Raw genomic sequence first — 23,747 nt, forward strand, 5'->3', positions numbered from 1 at the left:
CCAGGAAGAATGACTTCCTCGTGGTATGGAACGATTACAATAGTTTAGGATCTGGTACAACCATGCCAGGTGCATCCCTGTCAAACCCCAGCCTGGTATCTAGACAAGGCAGAAGTTGACAGAAACTATTCATCCCACATGCTTGCTGTCTTTTGCCCATTTCTCTCCTAATTTTCACCCCATTTTTAGCTCCCTTGTCTTTCATCATTAAGGATGCATTTTTCTCAGCTTCATCTCACTTTTTTCCTGTAGAGAAGTACTTAAAAGATATCAGATGGTGATATCAGTGGCAAGCTGTCTAGGAAAAAGAAAATATGAGGAGTACTTAAGAAAAGGAAGTGCTCTGAAAAATATGAGAAAAAAAAATGTCACAGATAGTCTGGAGACTGTAAGAATATTGGCTGTTTGGCCCTTTATGAGGGTCATCTCCCAGCACCATGGTAATGAATTCTGATGCAGTTGGAGAGGCTTCTCCAGCCCCTGGGTCCAGATTCTTCTCTTTCTGTGGCTGCCATGGTCTTCATGCCAGGTATGGTGAGAGCTCATGTCCATTCTCTTTCACCCAGAAGATGTCAACCGTGCTGTGCCTTAGACAAGTGCAGGTAGTTCATACCTATAATCCTGGCTTCCCAAGGACGCCAAGAAAGTGGAGGAAGGTGGTTGGAGATCAGCCTGTGTAGAAAAGTCTAACAGATTCCATCTCCAAAGCAGCAGAGCTGAAAACATGGCTTTGGGTAGAGGGCCACCTGAGCAAGGAAGCCAAGCAAGTGTGGGGGACTGAGTTCAAATCCTAGTACTACCAAAAAAAAATAATGCTCTATGCATAAGAGGTTGCTGGGGTGTGTAAACACATATATTATATACATTTATACATTTAAGTATATATACATTATATGCATTAAAAATGTGAAAGACAGGATATTTGTTCCCTGAACTAAAGATTGTCCAGAAACATTCCTCCTTCCTAACAAATAAGATTGAAGATCCCAGTCACTCTGCCAACCACCTGCTTTCAAACACTTGAGAAAGCCCTGAACCTTAGAGAACCACTGTCTGTTGTCCGGAGCAGTGTGTACATCTTTAGGAATACTGGACTTTGGTTGAAAATTTGAAGCACGCTGAATTAAACTTTTTTCCCCCTCCTGGTGTCAAAGTCGTATTTTATTTATTTACTTTTTGTTTTTTAAATTGTTATTATTGTTATTGTTAAGGAATTGTACAACCAGGTCATATTTTAAAAGAGTCTTTTCTTTTCTTTTTCTGGTTGGTCATAGGGCTCGAACTCAGAGCCTGGGTGTTGTCCCTTAGCTTTTTCTGCTCAAGGCTAATGCTCTACCACTTTGAGCCACAGTTCTACTTCTGATTTTCTGGTATTTAATTAGAGATAAGAGTCTCATAGACTTTCCTGCCCGGGCTGGCTTCAAACCATGATCCTCAAATCTCAGCCTCTTGAATAGTTTGGATTACAGGTGTGAGCCACCAGCAATTCTTGACATTTTTTTCATAGTTTTAGAAGGAAGTACTATTTAAAGCTAGCAGCCCCACAGTCTGTTCATCAAAGTTCAATTCTGAATTACTATTCCAGTTATTGCTAATTATGGACATGAAGATGGAATATAATCATGGGTTAGAGCAGTAGAGCCAGAATAGCTTTGATTAGCAGGATGACTTTAGCAAACAAGGAGTCACTGAAGGGTCTTAATCACAAAAATTACGTTTTATAAGGGGAAATAATCTGAAGTATTCAAGCAGGGCACTGGTGGCTCATGCCTATAATCCTAGCTACTCAGGAGGCTGAGAACTGAGGATCAAAGCTAGAAAGCCAGGTTAGGCAGAAAAGACACTGTTAACTCCTACTTAGTTACCAAAAGAAGCTAGAAGAGGAGCTATGGTTCAAATGGTAGGGTGCTAGCCTTGAGCAAAATAGCTCTAAGAAAGTGCCAAGGCTCTGAGTTCAAGTCCCAGAACCAATACCACCAACACTCCCCACCCCCTGAGAGAGAGGGGGGGGGAGGAGGAAAGGAGGAGAAAGAGAGAGAGAGAGAGAATTCATTTTATGTTAGACATGTTGAAATGAGTGCACATAAACTTTCCTAATGGAAATGGTACAAATCAGACATCAATTCAGGAAAAGGGGCAGCAGAGTTCTGGAAAGCATCATTTCCAGGGAGATCCCAGCCTAGAAAGAACATCGAAGCAGAATCACTTGTAAATGCAACTCATTTTCATTTGAATACCAGTTATGACATAATTATCCACATCATTATGCCTGAAAAATATGGTTTGAGTGTACTTACCTAGCACTTGGATTTGATGATACTGTATTATCTGTTCTGAAGAGCCCTGATTCCAGTCCTCTGCCAGGCTTTGATGAGTATACACTACATAATCTCCTGTCAGGGAAAGTGGAGCAAAAGAAAGACAGGGATTTCTTTGAGGTCCACGCCATGCCCTCTGTACACACATTCCACGTGGTAGATATCCAGGAAGTGTCTGTTGATGGAAAGGATAGCCCTCAAAAAGCCTGCAAATCTCTAGATCATACAGACCACACAAGAATGCTGAGACGTATCCATGTTTATTGCTGCATAATTCACCACAGCCAAGATAGGGAAACATCTCAGATACATCTCAGATGTGCTATAAAAGACGAATAGATCAAGGAAATGTGATATAGATATATATCTATATAGATATATATTCAACCCCTCCTCCTTATGCATTGCACTCATAAACTGCTTTGCTAATTTGCAAAAAAGTAACAACCTGGCACCAGTGGTTCACATCTGCCATCTTAGCTACTCAGGAAGCTGAGATCTGAGGATCGTGGTTCAAAGCCAGCCTGGGCAGGAAAGTCTGTGAGACTCTTATCTCCAATCAACAACCAGAAAACTGGAAGTGGTGCGGTGGCTCAAGTAGTAGAGCGCTTGCCTTAAGCTGAAGAGCTAAGTGACAGTGCCCAGGACCAGAGAGTTCAAACCCCACGACTGACAAAAATCGTAATCATAATCTTAATAGACATGCTGTCCTTGCTCACTGGTGTATGCATATACACATACACACACACACACACACACACACACACACACACACACACATTTTGCAAATTCTTTAGGAACTACTTAGTTCTCTAAAAATTACCTGCCAACTCCAGGGTTTCCTGAGTTGTGTATCTTTCATCCTTTCATAATTCTTTCAGATAGGCCCGGGAGACACCTGAATAATAAAATCCAATTAGGGGCTCCTCAAGTATGTAATAATGTATTCGATATCTCTGAGAGTGTGTAAGGTGCATGTCTTGTTCAACATGCATTGTAACAGACTTGTGGCCTGTCTTCCTTTCTTTTCTTGCAAATTCCTCATTTTTTTGTTGCTGTTGTTGTGGGGCTTGAACTCTGGCCTGGGTGCTGTCCCCGAGCTCTTCAGCTCAAGGCTAGTGTTCTACCACTTTAAGCCACAGTGCTACTTTCTGTTTTCTGGTGGTTCATTGGAGATAAGAGTCTCATAGGCTTTCCTGCCCAGGCTGGCTTTGAACCACAATCCTCAGATCTCAGCCTCCTGAGTAGTAGCTAGGATTATAAGCAATGAGTCATTGGTGCCCAGCTCAAATTCCTCTTCTTTTCCCTGGTTCTCTCCTACATAACCAATGAAAAGATAAGAATATCCTGGGAACTGTAGTCATTCAGATAAACTATGCTTGTCAGAACTGTGTTGGAATATTACATATCCCAGATAGGCTCAGACCCACATCCAGGCCTGTCTCTACCATATTCCTAGCCTCTGATGACTCAAGAAGGCTAGATAACTTCTCAGCACTCAAATCAGCAAGAGGTCAGCATTGCAGATTTCTTTATTCCTATTCTGAAAAAGCTGTCTATAAGGCCGGAATGATGAAACCAAGGATCATTTTTTAGCATAATCCATTTTGAAATTTTAGGGTGATAAATGCCTCCCTTCCCCCCTCACACACACACACAAAATAGGAAAATACTAACCATGCACTGGTGGCTCATGCCTGTAATCCTAGCTACTCCAATGAAGAACTGAGGACCACCATTCGAAGCCAGAGCCCAGACAGAAGAGTCTATGACACTCTTATCTCCATTTAGCCACCAAAAAGCCTGAAGTAAAGGTATGGCTCAGGTGATAGAGCACCAACCTTGAGCATCAAGCTAAAGGATAGTGCCTAGGGCATAAGGGAACCCTCCTGCATTGTTGGTGGAAGTGTAAACTTGTTCAACCACTTTGGAAAGCAGTATAGAGATTCCTCAAGACTCCACATAGAGCTCCCCTATGACCCAGCAATCCCACTTTTGGGCATTTACCCAAACGATCATAAACAAGGCCATACTAAGGCTACCAGCACAACTATGTTTATTGCAGCATTATTTATCATAGCTAAGATATGGAACCAACCCAGATGCCCCTCAGTAGATGAATGAATCAAGAAAATGTGGTATATACATACAATGGAATTCTATGCCTCCATCAGAAAGAATGACATTACCCCATTTGTTAGGAAACGGAAAGACTTGGAATTATATTAACTGAAGTAAGCCAGGCCCAAAGAAATATAGATCCCATGGTTTCCTTTATTTGCAATAACTAGTTCATGTGTAGGAGAAGCAGAAAAGGCCAAAAGCCATGTACATATGACCATATAAGTTGATGTTAAGCAAAATGAACCCCAAGATAGGGACCCAAATAGCTTTTTTCTTTCTTGTTATTGTTTCTAATGTATTTGTAATGTACCATATAATTTTTTTTGCTTTGTATGTTCTTCCCCATGGTATAACCCCTATTTTCACTGTATTTGATGTCCGTGCCCTGCATCTTGTATATACACTCCTCTAATTTGGGGAGGGGAAGGGAAATAACAAAATGCTTAAATAAGAATATAGGTTGACCCATTGTAACAATGAGATATACAAGACACTATGTTGAAAATGGACTTTACAACTTTGAGGGGGGTGAGGGGGAGTAGTTGTGGAGGTGTGAGGGAAGGGATGGTAGGGGGAAAACAAAGGAGGAGGCAACAATGCTCAATAGGAATGTACTCATTACCTTGCTCATGTAACTGTAACCCCTCTGTACAGCATTTTCACAATAAAAAAGTACCAAAAAAAAAAAAGGATAGTGCCTAGGGCCTGAGCTGAAGTTTCAGTACCAACACACACACACACATGCTGTTTAGATAAGTGAACAAGTTTTGCTATTTTGAGATTCCTATATGGTCCCCAAGGTGAGTCAGAAAATCTGGTTTGAAATGAAGAGTTTTTAACTGCATTCCCTCTTGGAGCAGTACAAGGGTAACAGCTGGGACAATGGCCACAAAGCCTGATTCCATGGCTCTGCAGACTCCCACAGGGTGAGGGCTGTTGTGGTCAGTAACACAACTGGTTGTGAAATTTGAGCTGAAAGAGTTATTTTTCTCAGCTAGTCTGAGGAGTCTTTCAGTGGAAGCTGAGCTACTCTTCCTCAAGCCTAGGAAAGTACAGATGAGTTTGGTTTTAGTATTTCTTTCTATAGCTACACATTTGTCAGGCTTTAAATCACCAGTATCAGAAATACACTTTTTTGTAAGTTCATCCTGCTAGCAGAAGATTTATACCTGGATAGATATTTAGCTCATTATACAGACCATGGAAAATTGACTGCTCCATGAGCATATGACTATTGGCTGGCCAACATATACTCTTGGGAGTGAAATTTCCTAGGCTTGACTGAAAAAATTAAAAAGAATAGGGAAAAATCCCACTACAAGTCTTTCACAACTGCCTCTCCAGCTGTCAATTGTCTTATGTTTAATCTACTGCATATGTCCCTTTAAAATATGAAAATACTAAAAAGAAATTCATTCTGATAGAACTTTCTGCCAAAGGGCCTATATTAACAATAAATTTATTCCCCAGCTCATGGCACTACTGGTTATCAAACGCAAACACAATATCTAAGTCTGGAAAATTTCAGTCATGGCTTCTAACTCCTTAATTTCGAAGTTGAAGCATATTGTGGAAGAGAAACTGATCCCTGGTGGGTACAGGGCACGGGTGGCTCACCCCTGGTCATCCCAGCTTCTCAAGAGGCTGAGAGCTGAGGATCATGATTCAAAGCCAGCCCATACAGGAAAGTCTCTGAGACTCTTACCAACTCTTATTAACTAACCACCAGGAAATGGGACTGTGGATCAAAGTGGTAGAGTGCTAGCCTTGAACAAAAGAGCTCAGAGGGACAGCACCCAGGCCCTGAGTTCAAGCCTCATGACCTACAAAATAAATAAGTAAATAAACAGACCACTGGTGATACTGATGCTGTTATTTCTCACACCATGGGGATGACATGGTCCGAGAGTTCCAGAGCCCTCGTGGCTTAGAAATCTCACTACCATCAAGGCACCTCGTACTGCTGCCATAACTGTACTTCTCTTGCCTTGGAAAGATTCAGAAAGGTGAAATTTGCTCTCTGAGTGTCTGGGGGCACTCAGAGCAGACAGCAGATAAAGAGAGGCACTACAGGCCGAGTGATTGTTGTATTGTGATCTTTATAAAGTCATGTGACTAGGGATGGTAAGGGGAAACAAAGGAGGAGGCAACAATGCTTCACTCATTACCTTGCCCATGTAATTGCAACCCCTCTGTATGGTATTTTCACAAATAAAGTCATATGACTTGGTCGTCAGCAAATCACCCTTGCGGGTTTAAGGGGCTTTCTTAGCTTCTTGCAAAGAAGCCTTAGTGTCTAACGTAGGATATGGACCAAGGGAAAGAAAAACAAATCACAAGCAGTAGCCCGCACAGGAAGCTAAACTGAGCTTCGTCAATTGTACTGAATCTTGCATAAACCCCAGTGTTTGGAATGCCATTATTATGTCATTATGATGGTTGTTATTAATCTGCTCCCTCTCCCTTCAGGCAGTTAGCTCTAAGTGCATTCTTTTCAACTTCAATAGACATAAGCGTCATTCCTATTTACGGTGGCATCTTAAGGTAGTTTTGAAAACATTTCCCATTATCGTTTTAATAATGCACTTCCTGACGCCTGAAACTGTCAACAGATTTTTTCCCCCCTTTTCAGTGGAGCCTTTTTTCCCCTTAACAGAATCTTGAATCTGTAAGGTCTCAGGAAGTGATAGGCCGCTGATGTTGCTGGTTACAGCCGCTGTCTGCGCTGACGGAGTCAGGGACCTTGTGCATTCTGAGATGCTGCCTCAGCTCCCAACAGTTTTTAGTCCATGAAGTGTTCCTTCCTCTGTAGATAAGCCCAGAAGATAATTAAGTGGCCTACACAGTGTAGAGGCAGTAATGTGAACTCCTTGGCAAAAGAGCTCAGGGGCAGCCCAGGCCCTGAGTTCAAGCTTTATGACCTATAAAATTAATTAACTAATTAATTGATTGACCACTGGTGATACTGATGCGGACATTTCTCACACCATGTGAATGACATGGTCCAAGAGATCCAGACCTTAAAAATCTCACTACCATCAAGGCGCCTGGCCTTGCTGCCATAATCGTACTTCTTTTGCCTAAGAAGGATATTCCGAAAGGTGAAATTAGAAAGTCACCAGCAAGATATGAAGGTCGCTACCAGCCAGGGGCTGGTGGCTCACACCTGTAACCCTAGCTACTCGAGAGGATCTCAGTTCCAAAGCCAGCCTGGGCAGGAATGTCCATGAGGCCCTTATCTCCAATGAACCACCAGAAAACTGAAAGTACAGCTATGGCTCAAAGTGGTTGAGTGCTAGTCTTGAGCAAAAGAGCTCAGGGACAGCGCCCAGGCCCGAGTTAAAATCCCAACACCAGAAAAAGGAAGGAAGGAAGGAAGGAAGGAAGGAAGGAAGGAAGGAAGGAAGGAAGGAAGGAAGTTGCCACCTCTATAGGACCTATAGTGAGGTTATGATACTGTTTTTGACTCGCATTTAGCTCAGCTCCTACTGTGGATTATGCAAGGGGAAGGCCAAGAATCCGTGGGTACATGGATAATAGGTGAAGATCCCCTCTCCCCTCCCCTGATCCAAGGCAACAGAAGCAAAATGATTCCCCACATCTGGCCACCATGGATCCATTAGCCAGCCTGCTTTGGAATTCAGAGGCTGCGTGGGCTCCTGGAAGGGGAAAGATGGTAGGATCCACTGGCCTCCTGGGTCTTAGGCACTCACGGACTCCTACTGGATCCAGCTTGGAGATTCTGACCGGGGGCCCATGCTTAGGCTGGGAAAGCACTAAGGGACTAGACTGTATGGGGGTTTCCAGTCCTGGAGCAGCTGGACAGGTCACACACCAGACCTCTTTCACCTACAGTGGTGTCCAGTAGGTATAAAAATGGCCTTAAGGCCCAAGGGTAACCATTCACACCACACCCGTCTTCAGAGGTTTCCCAGCCCCTTCCAACAGGGGAACTCGGTAGAATCCACCAAGGCATGGGTTGGGGTGGGGGGTAACCAAGGAGGTGGAAAGAGGCCTGGATACGTTCTCTCTGCTTCCACCTTCCCAGCAAGCCTGAGTACGCATGGAGTCCGTGTGAGTGGAAGCTAGGAAGCTGAGGAACCATGGTGATCAGAGAGGGGACTGGGAGTCACCCACGAGCCGGGCATACTGCTCAGATTCCTCTTGCAGAGTGCACAGGCATTGAGCGGGGTGGTGGGCAGAAAGAGTGCGTCTCAGTACGTGCTGTGCTGCTATGACCAAAACGCCGCAGACGAGGTCGTGTGTAAGGAAAAGAAATGTGGTCTCTTAGAATTCTGGAGGATGGAGGTTCCCTTTGCATCCAGCATTTGGCAAGAGCCTTGCAAGCTACGGCATCCTCTGTTGGGAAGAAAAAGAGTAAGAAGATAAATAGTGGAACATGCAACCTAGCCTCCCTTGCCCCCTCCCCCCCCCCAGCCATCCATGTCACCAATCCATGACCCTCCTTCTCGACCTCCTGCTGGACCCTTTGACCCCTCACGGTTGTACTGGGGGCTGAGTGCTTTCTAGAGGATGCATTCAAGCTATAGCAGGTGTGTTTGGTTTTCAGCTGCACCCCATAGGAAAGAGGCGTCGAAGTCACTGTTACTAACTAGGTCATCAGCTAGTATTCGGGAGTTTCGACTTTTATCTTTGTGGAAACGGCATTTAGGGCCTGCAAGATTTCCCGTGGCTATCTGTTCAGTTTGACCAAATTCATCTCCATCTAGCCTCGCTGACAAACTCCTTAGATACACCTCTTGCTTGAGACAGACAACAATTGTATGTAGTGATGGGACAAGATTTTTCTAAAGAGAGAGTCATGCAATTCGGGCAAAGAAAGATCTAGGGTTAGATATAAGCCACATGAAGTGGCTTGTACTTAAGATGCATAGCCAGGATTAGTTCCCTGGTACTTGCCCTGTTTAATCTACACACACTTGTTTGTTTGTTCAGTTGGTTTGCTGGCTGGCTGGTTTTTATGTGGTCCCAAGGCTTGAACTCAGGGCCTTGGGCCCTGACTCTTGAACTTTTCTTTGCACCCAAGGCTAATGTTCTACACTCAAGCCACAGAACGACTTCTGGCTTTCTGGAGGTTACTTGAAGAGTCTCACGGACTTTCCTTCTTGGACGGACTTCAAATAGTGATCCTTAGATCTCAGCCTCCTAAGTAGCTAGGATTACAGGCATGGGCCACTAGTTCCTGGCAGGGCCTGGCACTTTTGCTTAGCTTCTTAAGGTTGGCACTGTATCATGTGAGCCACAACTCTACACATTGGGATGGAAAGACTTCTTAAGCATGACTGGCCTGTTGTGCTTACTGTGTTTGCTGGGCAGTGGCATAAGCCAGGCCCATGGCTTTCTATGCTTGTGATGGATAGGGTCTCTAAAAGAGCTCACTTCACCCTGGTTGCTGTGTGATGATGCCTAACCAATCAGAAAACTTCAGCTTTTCAACAGGAGGGATGCATCGGGTTTCTGGCCTTACCCAAGGTTTTCCAGGAAGCAGGTCTTTGTGGCTCCCACGGCCATGATCGATGGAACCCAGCAAAGGAGACAAAGGCAGAGCCTCTGTGACTTCCACCCTAGAACCTTCCCCTCTCAATCGCACCCCTCCTCTCAGCCCCAACCCGGTGTGGATGAGCTGCGTGGGCCCACGCCGGATGCCGGGCACGTGGAGTGTAGACACACTCAGGCAATGTCTGTGTGGAAAACCAATTTAGATCCCAGTGCCTCCCCTGGAAAGAGGAAATGTGGCTGAATGGCACATAATAGGACATGGCTCCAGCATCATGAAGTTTATGGCCATCCATGCTGGTTATCTTCATTACAATTTAGGGAAAGGAAATGCAGGGCCAGTCAGTAACAGTACACTTTGGGGGGGAGGGGCAGGTGACATACATTTTTGTCCAGCCGATTCTCTCCCTGATTGAAGTGGTCAAATTGGTTTAAATTTGATAGGACCTCCCCCTACCCCCCGCCCGTGCACGCGCACGCGTGCACACACACACACACACACACACACACACACAATCATCTGTCCTTGAAATTGTAACTCCCTCCGAACGCTCATCAAGGCGGCTGAGGGATCCCACAGCTGGCTCACGGTTTCAGGAAATGCAAGCTCAATCTCATTATCAGACGGAGAAGTAATCAATGCCTGTGGCTCCTTTGGATCAGAGCTAGGGTGGCAATACAAATGTGTCTCTTAGGGAAGTTTCTGTGAGCTGAGCCTTGGGGAAAGGGGGCAGCTCTTTCTCCGAATGCCTCTGACAAAAGAACCAAATGGAAATGAATACAAGCTTATTTTCCAGAGGTAATTAATTTTTTTTTCCGATGTAAGGCGAATGTATGCAAATGACCAACACAGGAGGTGTGTCATGAAAACTGCCTGATCTGTAATGTCCTTCTGATTGGCCCTTGCTTCCTGCGGCTAACAATGAGTGGATCCCCTTCTCAGGACCTTTGTGGACAGTGTTCCTCTTCATGGCATGTGTCTTGTGCCAGCCTTCCGCACCCACCCTCTTCACACCTCATGGTATAGAGCTTCCAGCATTCTCTCTAGGAAGGCTTTGTTTCCAGCCCTATCCTTTCCAACAGATGCTTCCCATTTTACCACTTCTCACTTTTCGGTGGGGACGAAAACGAACACCATCATTATGGAAAACAGTATGGAGATTCCCCCAAAGAATTACACATTCAACTCCCCTCCACCTAAATGATCACCATAGAGGACAGCGTACAGAATCAGGTGCGCACACGCATAAGCATTTGAGTGAAGTGTATGAAGGTGCATGAAGGGGAGGATTACAATGGCATAACTCTTTCGAATAACCAACCTGTCAAAGTAAACAAAACAATACAATCAATAACAAAATAAAATTTAAAAAATAACAAAATAAACACCAGGAAGTTGGAACAGTGTTGTCCAGAGTGGGTGAGCTCAAGGGGAGGGAGCAATCATGGAGCCAGGGAGGATGGGAGAATATAGTCATAACAGTCAACGTGTGCTTGTGAAAATGGAACCAAGTAAATTGAGGAGAAGGTGGGCTGGGAGAGATGAGATGGGGAGAATGATGAATAGGGGGACATTGCTCAAGATGCATTACCTGATTTAGGAAATGGTAAGCCCTCTGTAAATACCTTATTATCATTATTATTATATTTTTAAAAATAAAAAGGTGCATTATACTCATAAATTGACACGCTGAATTGAAACTTCTTTATACAACTCCTTAAAGATCATAATAAAAAAATAAGTTAGGAAAAAAAAAGATGAATGAGTGTATGATCTAGCCATCCTTCTGGTAGCATCTGTCCAGAGAAGGTAAGTATGAGGAGACTCCACCATTCCTGTGTGTATCCCAACAATAGCCACAAGAGCTAAGATTTGGAATCCAGCTAAGTATCCATAAATGAATTCATAAAGGAAATCATATATAATTTAATTTTGATTTTTTTTCTTTTTCTCTTTTTTTATGGTGCCAATCCTGGAGGCTTGAACTCAGGGCCTGGGCACTATCCCTGACATTTTTTTTTTAACTCAAGGCTAGTGCTCTACCATTTGAGCCACAGTTCTACTTCTGTTTTTTTGGTGGTTAATTTGTAGATAGGAGTCTCATGGACTTTCCTGCCCAGGCTGGCCTCGGAACAGTGATCTTCAGGTCTCAGCCTCCTGAGTCGCTGGTGCCCGGCCAGTTTTCACTTTTGCAGCAACACGGATGAATATGAAGGACAACTGAAGTGAATTAAGTCAGATGTAGAATGACAGCAGCTATGACCTCCCTCTAATGGGGAAGATTAATAAGTTGATCCTGTCTGTGGTAGAGAGAAGAAAGTGTTCCTATGGCTTGCGGAGGATGTGAGGGGAGAAGAGGTGGAGAAAGAAAGGAGAAAGAAGAAAAGGGGGAAATCTGAGGTGCCCAAAACATGCCAAGCGCCATGATGTCACTGCCAAAACATGACAAACACCAGAATGTCACTGCCTCACTCATGTAAGAAGGAAACAGGAATAAACACCACCAGAACTTAAGAAAGTCTGTGGTGTCATTATTTCCAGATGACACCCTATCATATCTTGAACAAATAATGTACATGACTGAAATAACAAGGATTAATCAGAGTTTTGAAGTGGGCTTGGTAGAAAATAAAAATGTGTTCACAGCTTCCATTTGTGTTACTAATGTCTGTGAAAACATGTTAAGTGAATAACACTGCTTAACCCTAAAAATATGGATGGCACACTTAGATACCTTTAGCACATGTTTTATATTAAGGGTATTATATACATATGTATAGATGTATAAATCCCTGTGTGTAAATCTCTGTGTGTGTGTGTATATATATATATATATATATATATATCCTTTATATGTGTGTATAGGTTTATATGAGTCTCTGTGTGTGTGTGTGTGTGTATATATATATATATATATATATATATATATCCTTTATGTGTAAATCTCTGTGTGTGTGTGTATATATATATATATATATATCCTTTATATGTGTGTATAGGTTTATATGAGTCTCTGTGTGTGTGTGTGTGATATATATATATATATATATATATATCCTTTATATGTGTGTATAGGTTTATATGAGTCTCTGTGTGTGTGTGTGTGTGTGTGTGTGTGTGTGTGTATATATATATATATATACATATACCTATATACACACAAGTGTGTATGTTTCTATGTGTATGTCTTGTGTCTCTGTTAAATCAGCAGTAGAGGTTATCAAGCTCTTTAATCACTCTGTTAAAAAAGCTACTTGGAAGGCAGAGATTGGGAGATTGAGGTTCAAATCCAACCTAAGCAAATCAAGTCCACAAGACTCTATCTCAGCCAATGGCTGCAGGCAGTGGCATACATTCCTCATCCAGGTGACATGGAACTGGAAGATCATAATCCAGGTTGGCCTAGGTGTCAAGAGAGACCCTGTCTTGCAAGCAACCCAACCAAAAAGGGCTACTGGAGTTGATCAAGTGGTACAGTGCCTGCCTAGCAAGTGGGAAGTCTTAAATTCAAACCCCAGTACCACTAAAATCAATAAACCCTTTGACAGAGTAAGAATCTGCCACGTAAGATGTAAGAACAGACTCTACGACATCCAGTAGATGCTACAGTGTCCTTCCTCTGGATCCTTCCAGTGGCAAATCTGTTAGTGACGCTCTTCCCTGAGTATCGGTGTGGCATTTGCATTGGAAAATTAACATTTTTCCCCATAGCTGCAGGAAAATTATGACGATACATGGACACGGACAAGAAAATCCTCCATTTACTAAAGCAGACTTTGCTTTTCTTGCCTAAAACAAAAATAAATTTGGACAGCCTTCTATGGCATCTTTTAAAATCAATGTGATCTCTTGCCAGTAAATGTTTCTCAAAGTAGGTCAGATGCAACTGACAAGGAGCTGCTATTTAACTCTCCCCATGCATAACAAATAGCACTCTTCCCAGTGTTGAATATAATTCTCCTCTAAAAGGCTGCAGCTTCTTGACGTTTTTTGCAGGCTGAAAGAGGATAGAATCTTAGGGGGACGCTGGAGGCTGCCCCCGGAGGGACCGTCAGGGCAACTGAGGCAGAGCTGATGCTTAGTGAACATCTTCATTTCCCCTGTAAGGAGCAAAGACTGGGAATCACGCAAGGGGTTCTCCTGAAAGAGGTGATGGAAGGAACTTTTCAATGTAGCATCTTTTAAACTGTATTTTCATTATCTGTATGAGGTAGTACAAAGGGGCTACCATTCAACGTGTCCGTTGCGGGGTACCAGGCATCTTGATCACCCCACCCATCATTTGCCACCATCTTTCCCAACCCTCTGCCCCATTCCTTCAGTTTTCTTGGTTCCATGTTCGTATGTGCATATTGAATATCATGACTTCATTCTCCTGCTCTTTCCTCCCTCCTCTCCCGTTACCTCGCTTTTCTGACACCTCAAATTCCAGAGTGAACTCAGGGCCTGGGCACTACCTCGGAGATTTTTTTGCTCAAAGTTAGCACTGTACCCCTACAGCTCCACTTCTAGTTTTTGGGCAACTGGAGATAGTCTGGAGGACTTTCCTGACAAGGTTGCTTTGAAGTGAGATTCTTAGATCTCAGCCTCTTGAATAGCTAGGATTACAGATGTGAGCCACCATTGCCTGGCTTGAAGTGATTTTAATTTAATGTCATCTATCCGCATCCATTTGTTAGTGGTGTGTCTACTTAAAAATAAAAGTTCTGCTCTGTCATTTAGCTTGCAGTTCTACTTTGTGTGTGTGTGTGTGTGTGTGTGTGTGTGTGTGTGTGTCTATATGGTATGGTATTCTGGGACAAAGACTTAAAACCAGGACCAGCCTTAAATTTTTAACTCAAGGTTAGCGTTCTACTACTTGAGCCACAGCTCCATTTCTGCCTTTTTTTTTTCTGATTAATTGGAGAGAAGAGTCTCACAAACTTTCCTGCCTGGGCTGGCTTTGAAATCCAATAATCTGATCTTAGTCTGAGCAGCTAGGATTACCAGAGTGAGCCACCAGCACCCAACACAGCCATACTTAAAGGAGGGGTAAATGCTTAATTCTTTCCCTTTATTTATCAAATTTCAGTGGCACCTGTTGGTGTACCTTCCAGATCCTTCTCTTCTTGGCACTGAGCTCAGTGTTCATTATCTAACCAGTCTATGATCCATTGTTACTTCTTCCTTTGCTAACTGCTCATAGCTTTCAATTATTTCTTTTTTGTACTGAACTTCTTATCTTTTTTCTCACATTTAAGACTCATAGGTCAGTGTTATTGGCCTTTTATCCATGCTAAGTATTTTCCCTCAATTATTATTTATCCTTTTTACTTGTTGGGTATATTTTGATGCACTGCTTTTATGCACATAAAAGTTCCTTTGTTACTTCATTCCTTTGTTCCTTTTTTATCTTCCTTCTTTTCTTTCTTCCTCTTTCTTCTCTTCTTCCTCTTCCTCCTCTTCTCCTCTACCTCCTTCTTATCTACCTCTCCTTCTTCTGTTCCTTCTCTTCCTTCTCCTTCTCCTTCTCTTCCTTCTCCTCCTACTTCTCCTCCTCCTTCTCTTCTTCTGTGGCACTAGGGTTTGAATTCAGGGCTTTGTGTTTGCCAGGCAATCACTCTGAACACTTAAATGTATGCTTCTCTCATAATACCTCCCACATACCTGGACTGACAGGCACACTTTACAGACCCAGTTACAGATTGAGTTAAGGCACCTCCCCACTTCTGCATCCTGACTGGGTGGGATTACAAACATGAATTAGTTTTGGCTCACATGACAATGGGGAGGAGGGGCGGGCTCATACCTACAATCCTAACTACTTGGGAGGTTAAGATCTGAGGATCAAGGTTCAAAGACAGCCTGGAAATAAAGTCCATGAGACTCTTATCTCCAGCTTACTACCAGAAAACCCCAAGTGGCGTTATAACTCAAAGTGAGAGAGTACTAGCCTTGAGCAGAAAAAAGTTCAGGGATGCACACCCAGGTACTGAATTCAATCTCCACAACTGACCAAAAAAACAAGCTAAAAACAAAAACAAGTTTTTGGCTTTTAAGAATTCTATTTACCTACCTATTTATCTCCCATCTATCATTCATCAGTGCCATTCATTTCAGCAGTATTCATTAAATTTTAGTTTTCATTTCACTGCAAATGTTACCAAACTTTTCACCGCGGTCTGGGGATGTATTTCCATTGGGTTATATTCATGAAATCTCTACTCTTGTGTTCCTGCATAAATCCTGTTAATTCTTAATGTATTGAAAACACCTTGCTGGTAGATCCTATTAATTAACATTGGATGTGAAGTTTTATGCCAACATTTGCAAGTGAGATTGCTCTCCTGTGCATTCCTTGTCAGCTTAGGCATCTTAGTTATGCTCACTATGTAAAAATATAATCAGGTAGCCTCCTCCACTTTCCACTCTCTGGACGGATTGAAACACCACTGACAGGATCCAATTATCAAGGTTTGGAACAATTCCCTGCCTGCCTACCTGGGCCTGGTGCTTTTTCGCATGCGCTCCCTTTGAAACCACCTTCTGTTTCTTTCTTCTTTAAGATCTAAGTTGTTCTGAAAGACAAGTCAGAAGAAACATAAACAAGATTTATAAGGTTTCCTGAATAATCTATGGGTATGGTTAAGATCATGACTTTCCAGGGGTACTTTACTGGATTAACAAAATATATTATCTCTAAGTCATTGTACAAAGGAGTTGCCATTTAACAAAGTAGCTTATGTAACACAGTGTATCTCCATCAATGGCACCCCTCCACACCCTCTCCCATCCCTCTCAAACCATCCTTTCTATCCCTTTTCTTCATTTTGTAGGATATACATTGAGTTCTTTGTCAAAAAAAAAATGATTGTTATTAGATGGTAATACACAGAGGGGTTACAGTTACAAAAGTCTGGTAGAGAGAACATTTCTTTTTGGACAGTGTCACACACACCTTCCCTTCGCTCTGTCCCAGTACAATGAATTCTTGACTTCATTCTCCCCTTTCTTCTTTTCATCCCTCTATCTTTCTCCCCTGGACCTACCCCAACCCTTTCAAGCACTCATTTCCTGATGTTTGTTTTGCTGAACTATGATTTTTGCATTCCTAAAGAATTATACTGTTTGAGATCTCCCATATTTCAGTTAATATATTGGTGTACCTTTGCATACCACCCAATGTATTTACTTATATGTTTATAAACTTATTTACTTATGTTTATAAAACACATACGGGGGAAAACTGTCAACTTTGTCTCTCTGGGCTTGATGTATTTCACTTAACATATTTTCCCAGGTTCCTTTCATGTCTTTGCAAGTGATACAATATCATTTTTTCTAATGGATGAATAAAATTCCATTGTGTATGCATATCTCATTTTATTGATCCATTCATCCATTGAGGGGCATCTGGATTGATTCCATACTTGGGCTGGGGTAAATAGTGCTGCAGTGGACATGGTTGTATTGTTGGCTTTACTGTATCCTTGTCAATAATCATTTGGATAAATGCTCAGGAGTAGAATTGCTAAATCATACAGTAGTACTATGTTTCTGAGAAACCTCCATATTGCTTTCCAGAATGGTTGAACAAGTTTACATTCCCACCAAGAATGTATTAGGGTTCAAGACTAGTGCTCTACCATACCTCCACTTCCAAATTTTTGGTGCTTAATTTGAGGTAAGAATGTTAAGGGAAATGAACCCCAAGATAAGGACACAAGTGGCTTTTTCTTTCTTGCTTCTAATGTATTTATAAGGTACCACATGATTTTTGTTGCTTTGTGTGTCCCTCCCCCACAGTATAACCCCTGTTTTCACTGTATTTGATATTGGTATGATTTGGGGAGGGGAAGGGAAAAAATGTTTAAACAGGGATATAGGTTGACCCATTGCAACAATGAGATGTACAAGACTCTATGTCGAAAAATGAACTTTACAATTTAGGTGGGGGGACGGGAGTTAGGGGGAGTGCAGTTGTGGAGATGGGTGAGAAGGGATGGTAGGGGAAAAACAAAGGTGGAGACAACAATGCTTGATAAGAAATGTACTCATTACCTTGCTCATGTAACTGTAACCCTTCATCTGTACAGTATTCTCACAATAAAAAACTTATTTAAAAAAATCACCTTATGGACTTTTCTGCCTGGGCTGGCTTCCAACTATGATTTTCAGATCTCAGCCTTCTGAGTAGCTAGGATTAAGAACATGAGTCATTGTTGTCCAGCTTAGAAAATGCTTTCTGACAATGGGCTTCTTTGTGGTAGGAGCCAGGGAATGCACCTGAAGAGCAGGTACTGTTGCTACAGATGCCTCTAAGAGCCAATTTCAGCTCAGCCACCACATTGTGGGAACAGACAGAAGGTGGGAGAAACTAGCATGTCCTTTGCTATGATAAACTGTAGTGACAGAGAAGCTGAGATCTGAGGATCATGGTTCAAATCCAGACAAGATACACAAATTCAAGAGACTCTTATCACCACTTGACTTGTGAAAAGCTGGAAGTGGAGGTATGACTCAAACAGTAGAGCACAAGCATTGTTCCTCAATGCTGACCATAATTTCAGAGAGCAATACACAATCATGAAACAAGAGACACTCATGTGCTGTATTTCAGTCTCTGAACAACAGACTTCAGTCCACAATGTTAAACAGAAAAGAGAGACATAAACCATAAAGGAGATTGTCTTTAAGACAAATTGATGCAAATGGCTAATCATCAATGTTACCAATTAGCACTTTATTAATGTTTGCTTAAGCGTATATACATCCATATGTCTCAAAATTATGAATGCATTTCTTCCCTCCAGAGTTATGACTTCAGCATCTTCATGAATTGGTATAGAGTTAATAATGCCAATGCTGTTAAAGTACTGGGTGACAGTCTGGGATCTAGAACTATTCTTGGAAGTGAAGCATGCCTTGTGGGGCAGACTCCCTGCAGAGGTTAGAGATAGGATCTTTTTTTTTCTTTTTATTTATTTATTTTTTATTGTGAAAATACTGTACAGAGGGGTTTCAATTACATGGGCAAGATAATGAGTACATTTCTTATCAAGCATTGTAGCCTCCTCCTTTGTTTCCCCTTCCCATCCCTTCCCATCCTCTCCTCCACCCCCCCCCCCCCCACCCAATCCTTCCCTCCCCACCAAAGTTTTAAAGTTTGTTTTGGACATAATGACTTGTACTTCTCATTTGCAATGGGTCCACCTGTATCCCTATTTAAAAAAAAGAGAGAGATAGGATCTTACAGAGAGCAAATACACTAGATCAGTCTTTTGATCAGGTCAGAGAGCCCTAGCACAGTAGTGTTTTCCAAGAATAATTCTGGAGTATCCAGGAATAGAAATGGAGTCAGGGAAGAAGCTATTTGACCACTATATGGCTCAAGCTCAGGGGGCCACTAATCCTCAGGAACAGCCCTAGGACGACAGGACAGAACAACTGCTCATGATGTCCCAGCTCTAGTCAGGTCACCAATACTGGCCCTCAGGCAAGGAAAGCACCAAGATTTTGCTTCCTAAAGTAATTCCTGAGAACTGATCTGAAAGAGTTCCAAATATGCTCATGGACACTAGAGACTGACATCAAACTTGAGCTAGTTTTCTGTTGACGTTACAAAACAACGGAGGCTGGGTCATTCACCAAGGAATCTGTTCAACTCCTAGTTCTGGGGGAATCAAGAGCATTCTTTCCCATTTGTTTGGCTCTGGTTTCTGGTTCCAGGATGCTTCTGGTCACGGTGGGAAATCAAGACAGAGGGAATGGGAGCAGAATAAATATGTATGAGAGAGAGATGGGGGAGAGGGAGAGAGGGAGAGAGAGAGGATGATCCCCTGGATAGCAATCTACTTTGTAGTAACTAATTAGTCCCTGGAGAATGAATTCACTAGCATATGATAGGATCCAGTCTTAAGGAAATTAACCACGATCTCAATAAAGACATTACTGTTATCAGTGGTTGCCCCCATGACTTCTGTGAGGCTCTGCTGGGGACGAGGCTCCCCTCATGTGCAATCTGTAGGGTCTAATCATTTGTCAATCACAGCAGACACAAAGTATCAGTGAGCCCTTGGATCCTGCAGTGATTATCTTATTAAACTCATCATTCCTGAGATGGTCATGCATTCAGTTCTATGTGTGTGTGTGTGTAAGGTACAGAGGGAGGGTAAAATGAGTGTGGAAGAATTGATTTGATTTGTATGGAAAGTATTCTGTGGAGGTGGGGGATGGGGAGAATATCCACTGACACCCTGACAAACACCTATACTCTTGGAAGGACGGTGGAAGCTAGCTCTTCAAAGTTAAAGAGTAGAGACAATGGTCTCTCTATTCACCACATCCTAGGCACCATGGACAGGCTTGTAAGTGAGCAAGGAAGGCCTTGCTGAGGGTGAAGGTTGGTGCAGGCCTTGATGGCATCTGTCCTTTCTCTGTGCCTCTACAGGCAAAATGGGAGAACACATGTGGCCTAAAACTTTAACTCCTAATAACTAGCCAGACTTCAGGGTTTTGTTTTAGGTTTTTTTTGAATGATTTATAAAAACCTGTACTTCTGAGCATTAATATTTGCTGCTTCTTCATGTTTTTAGATGGCTATCCCAAAGAAGAAATGATTTATAGATGGAGAAAAAATTCAGTGGAGGCTGCGGATCAGAAATCATGGCGGCTTTACCAGTTTGACTTCATGGGCCTCCGAAACACCACAGAGATTGTGACAACATCAGCAGGTAGGGGGCACTTCGAGGGGTACAGCCCAGAGCGGAAGGATGTTGGAGCTTCCCCACCTAAGCCTAAGGAGAAGTATCTATTTGTCTGTCTGTCTATCTATCTATCAAGAAATATTTTTTAAATGTGTTGGTTGGAATAAGAGATGGGTAATTAGAATTAATTTGTGTTTTTCAATCAAATTTATGTTTGTATTATGACTAGCAACCTAGCTGGGATTACTGACCATATTTTTATATGTTTACTACTGGTGAGAGTTTTGTAACCTTCCCTATGCAAATTAAGAGCCAAATATTACTGAGAATTCACAAAAGGAACTCGTGTGAAATGTCTTTTGAATTTTAATTTCCTAGAATCTTCCTTTTGTAATTCTAAACTTTATCTTAAATTTTGAATTTCTTTTCCAGTAGACTACACATGATCCAAATAATTACCTACTAATTATATTTCTGTTAGATGATCATTTGTGCATAATAAAAGCATGCAACTAGATGAAAAGCAAAACTTTTCCACTTAATATATTTGAATATCTTTTTAAATTTTTTTGCTTTGTCTTCATGTGCTTCTTTTTGTTTTCAGTATTTACTTATTCTGAGGCCCACTGTATTTTAACTGATTTTCTTCTGGCAGGGTGTGGGGTCAGATGGTGTTTCAAGCCAGGATTTGTACAGCTCTTACTCTTTGTTAGTATGAATATCATTGACTCCTTACAGCTTATAATAATAACTAGAGTAGGACAACAGTTGTTTTTTTTTGGGGGGGGGGTCCAGTCATGGGGCCTGAACTCTGGGCCCCGGGCGCTGTCCCTCAGCTCTTCAGCTCAAGGCTAGCGCTCTACCACTTGAGCCACAGCGCCACTTCCAGCTTTTTTTCATTTTGCTTATGTGGTGCTGAGGAATCGAACCCAGGGCCTCATGCATGCAAGGCATGCGCTCTACCACTGAGCCACCTTCCCAGCCCCAGGACATCAGTTTTTATAGTTAATTTTAATAGTGCTTAAATGTAAAATTGCATGAAAAAGACATTTGCACATCAAGAAGAGCCCCAAGCCAGGTACTGGTGGCTCACACCTGTAATCCTAGCTACTCAGGAGGCTGAGATCTGAAGATCACAGTTTGAAGCCAGCCTGGGTAGGAAATTCTGTAATACTTTTATTTCTAATTTAACCAGCAAAAAGAAAGCTGAAGGTGGAGATGTGACTTAAGTGGTAGCGCACCAGCCTTGAACAAAAAAGTAAAGGGACAGCACCCAGGCCCAAGTACTGGCACCAGACACCAGGAAGGAGAGGCCAGGAAAGGCTACATTAAAAAGAAAAAAGGTGGATTTCCTCTGAGTTTGTCAGTGACAAAACTGAGAACTTGGATCTGTGTTTAAATATTAAACAGTAATAGGATGAGGAGAATGGAGTATTGGAACTCATTTAAATGAACTCACAGAGGGAAAGATCTTCCCAATTCAGACCCACCTGCATTAATAACACTATTTCTCTCTCTGAGAGGTTGGAAAGTACCATTAGTGTTTTAGGATGTAAGGCTGCAGGAAAGGGGTGACCTGCAGGAAGGGCTGTTCCAGTATTAATGTGCCAAGAGCAGGAGCCTCACTTCTCTTCCCAGGATTCTCCAAAAGCAAATGGCAAGCAAAAAATAAAATAAAATAAAAATGCAAAGGCAGATCAAACACACCTGGCTCTCTGCTCAAGGTTTTTGAGTTGAGTTTAAGGAAAACCTAGCCCAGGAAAGTAGCCAACAGAGGGAGTTATGGAACTGGGGATTAGAGAATTCTGCTGGTTGCTATTGTGGCCCATAAAGAAATCCTAACGAATCTAAGATCTTACTGTCTAAACGTTTGACAAACATAAATTTCCATACCATCTGTCCATTTGTGTAATTAACCAAATCTATCTTTTGGGTTTGTTGTTTTTGTTTGTTGGTTGTGGGTAGGGCTTAAAATCAAGGCCTGGCAATGTCCCTGAGACTCTTTGTACTCAAGGCTAGTGCTCTACCACTTGAGCCACAGCACCACTTCTGGAAAACCTATCTTTTGTATGATTATATTTGATGATAAATGTATCATTACCTTGCCCATGTAATTGTAATCCCTCTGTATGGTATTTTCACAATAAAAAAAGAAGAAAAATAGCCAGTTTATATTTTCACAAAGTAATCTGTTTGGGTGCCCATACTGAGGCTTGAGCTCAGGGCCACAGGTTCCTGATCAACTTTCTGGCTCAACACAGGTATTCTACTATTTGAATCATGCTTCCAGGCTAACATATTGCTAATTAATTGGAAATTGAGTCTCAGGGAATTTTCTGCCTTGAACCGACTTTAAACTGCAATCCTCCAGGTCTGAGCCTCCCCATTAGGTATGAGCCTTGAGTGTTCCACAAATGAATCTAGGTACTGCTATCCATCAATGAGCCTTTAAACACTGCACAACTCTATTAAGGATAGCTGTCAATTGTTGGCTGTATGTAAACTAATAAATTGATTTGTTAATACTTGTATTTTTTTTGGTTGGTCATGGGGCCTGAACTCTGGATCTGAGCGCTGTCCCTCAGCTCTTCAGCTCAAGGCTAGCGCTCTATCACTAGCGGCACAGCACCACTTCTGGTTTTATGGTGGTTAACTGGAGATAAGAGTCTCACAGAAAGTGGCGCTGTAGCTCAAGTGGTAGAGCGCTCGCCTTGAGTTGAAGAGCTGAGGGACAACGCCCAGGCCCAGAGTTCAAGCCCCACGACCGACAAAAAAAAAAAGAGTCTCACAGACTTTCCTGCCCGGGCTGGTTTTGAACCATGTCCTCAGATCTCAGCCACCTGAGTAGCTAGGATTACAGGTGAGCCACTGGTGCCTGGCCTGTATTTATTTTAAAAGGTTAAAAATGCAAATAATTCTTTGTGTTAGCTATGCATCATGGTAGCAAATACACGAGAAAATCAGTTTATAAAGAAACAAGGCTCACTGCTTCAGAGTTTGCTCCATGATCAATTGGCACTATAATTTGGGGCTTGTGATAAGAGCATATATCTTGACAGAAGGCACTGCCTAGGAGGCAAAAGAAAGATAAAGAAGGGAGTA

The 23,747-nt window shown here is 42.3% G+C and overlaps 1 protein-coding gene across 1 annotated transcript in view; it reads left to right on the forward strand.

The window, feature by feature from the left end:
- The window catches only part of Gabrg3 (gamma-aminobutyric acid (GABA) A receptor, gamma 3), a 334,093-nt gene that overhangs the window by 286,943 nt on the left and 23,403 nt on the right, over positions 1-23,747 (forward strand). Inside the window, exon 6 of the mRNA XM_013012024.1 lies at positions 20,535-20,672. Within this exon, the coding sequence (XP_012867478.1) occupies positions 20,535-20,672 (138 nt within the window). The remainder of the gene's footprint in view (positions 1-20,534; positions 20,673-23,747) is intronic.

This window comes from Dipodomys ordii, unplaced genomic scaffold (genome assembly GCF_000151885.1).
Source record: "Dipodomys ordii isolate 6190 unplaced genomic scaffold, Dord_2.0 Scaffold15, whole genome shotgun sequence".
In the NCBI taxonomy this organism is placed as follows: domain Eukaryota; kingdom Metazoa; phylum Chordata; class Mammalia; order Rodentia; family Heteromyidae; genus Dipodomys; species Dipodomys ordii.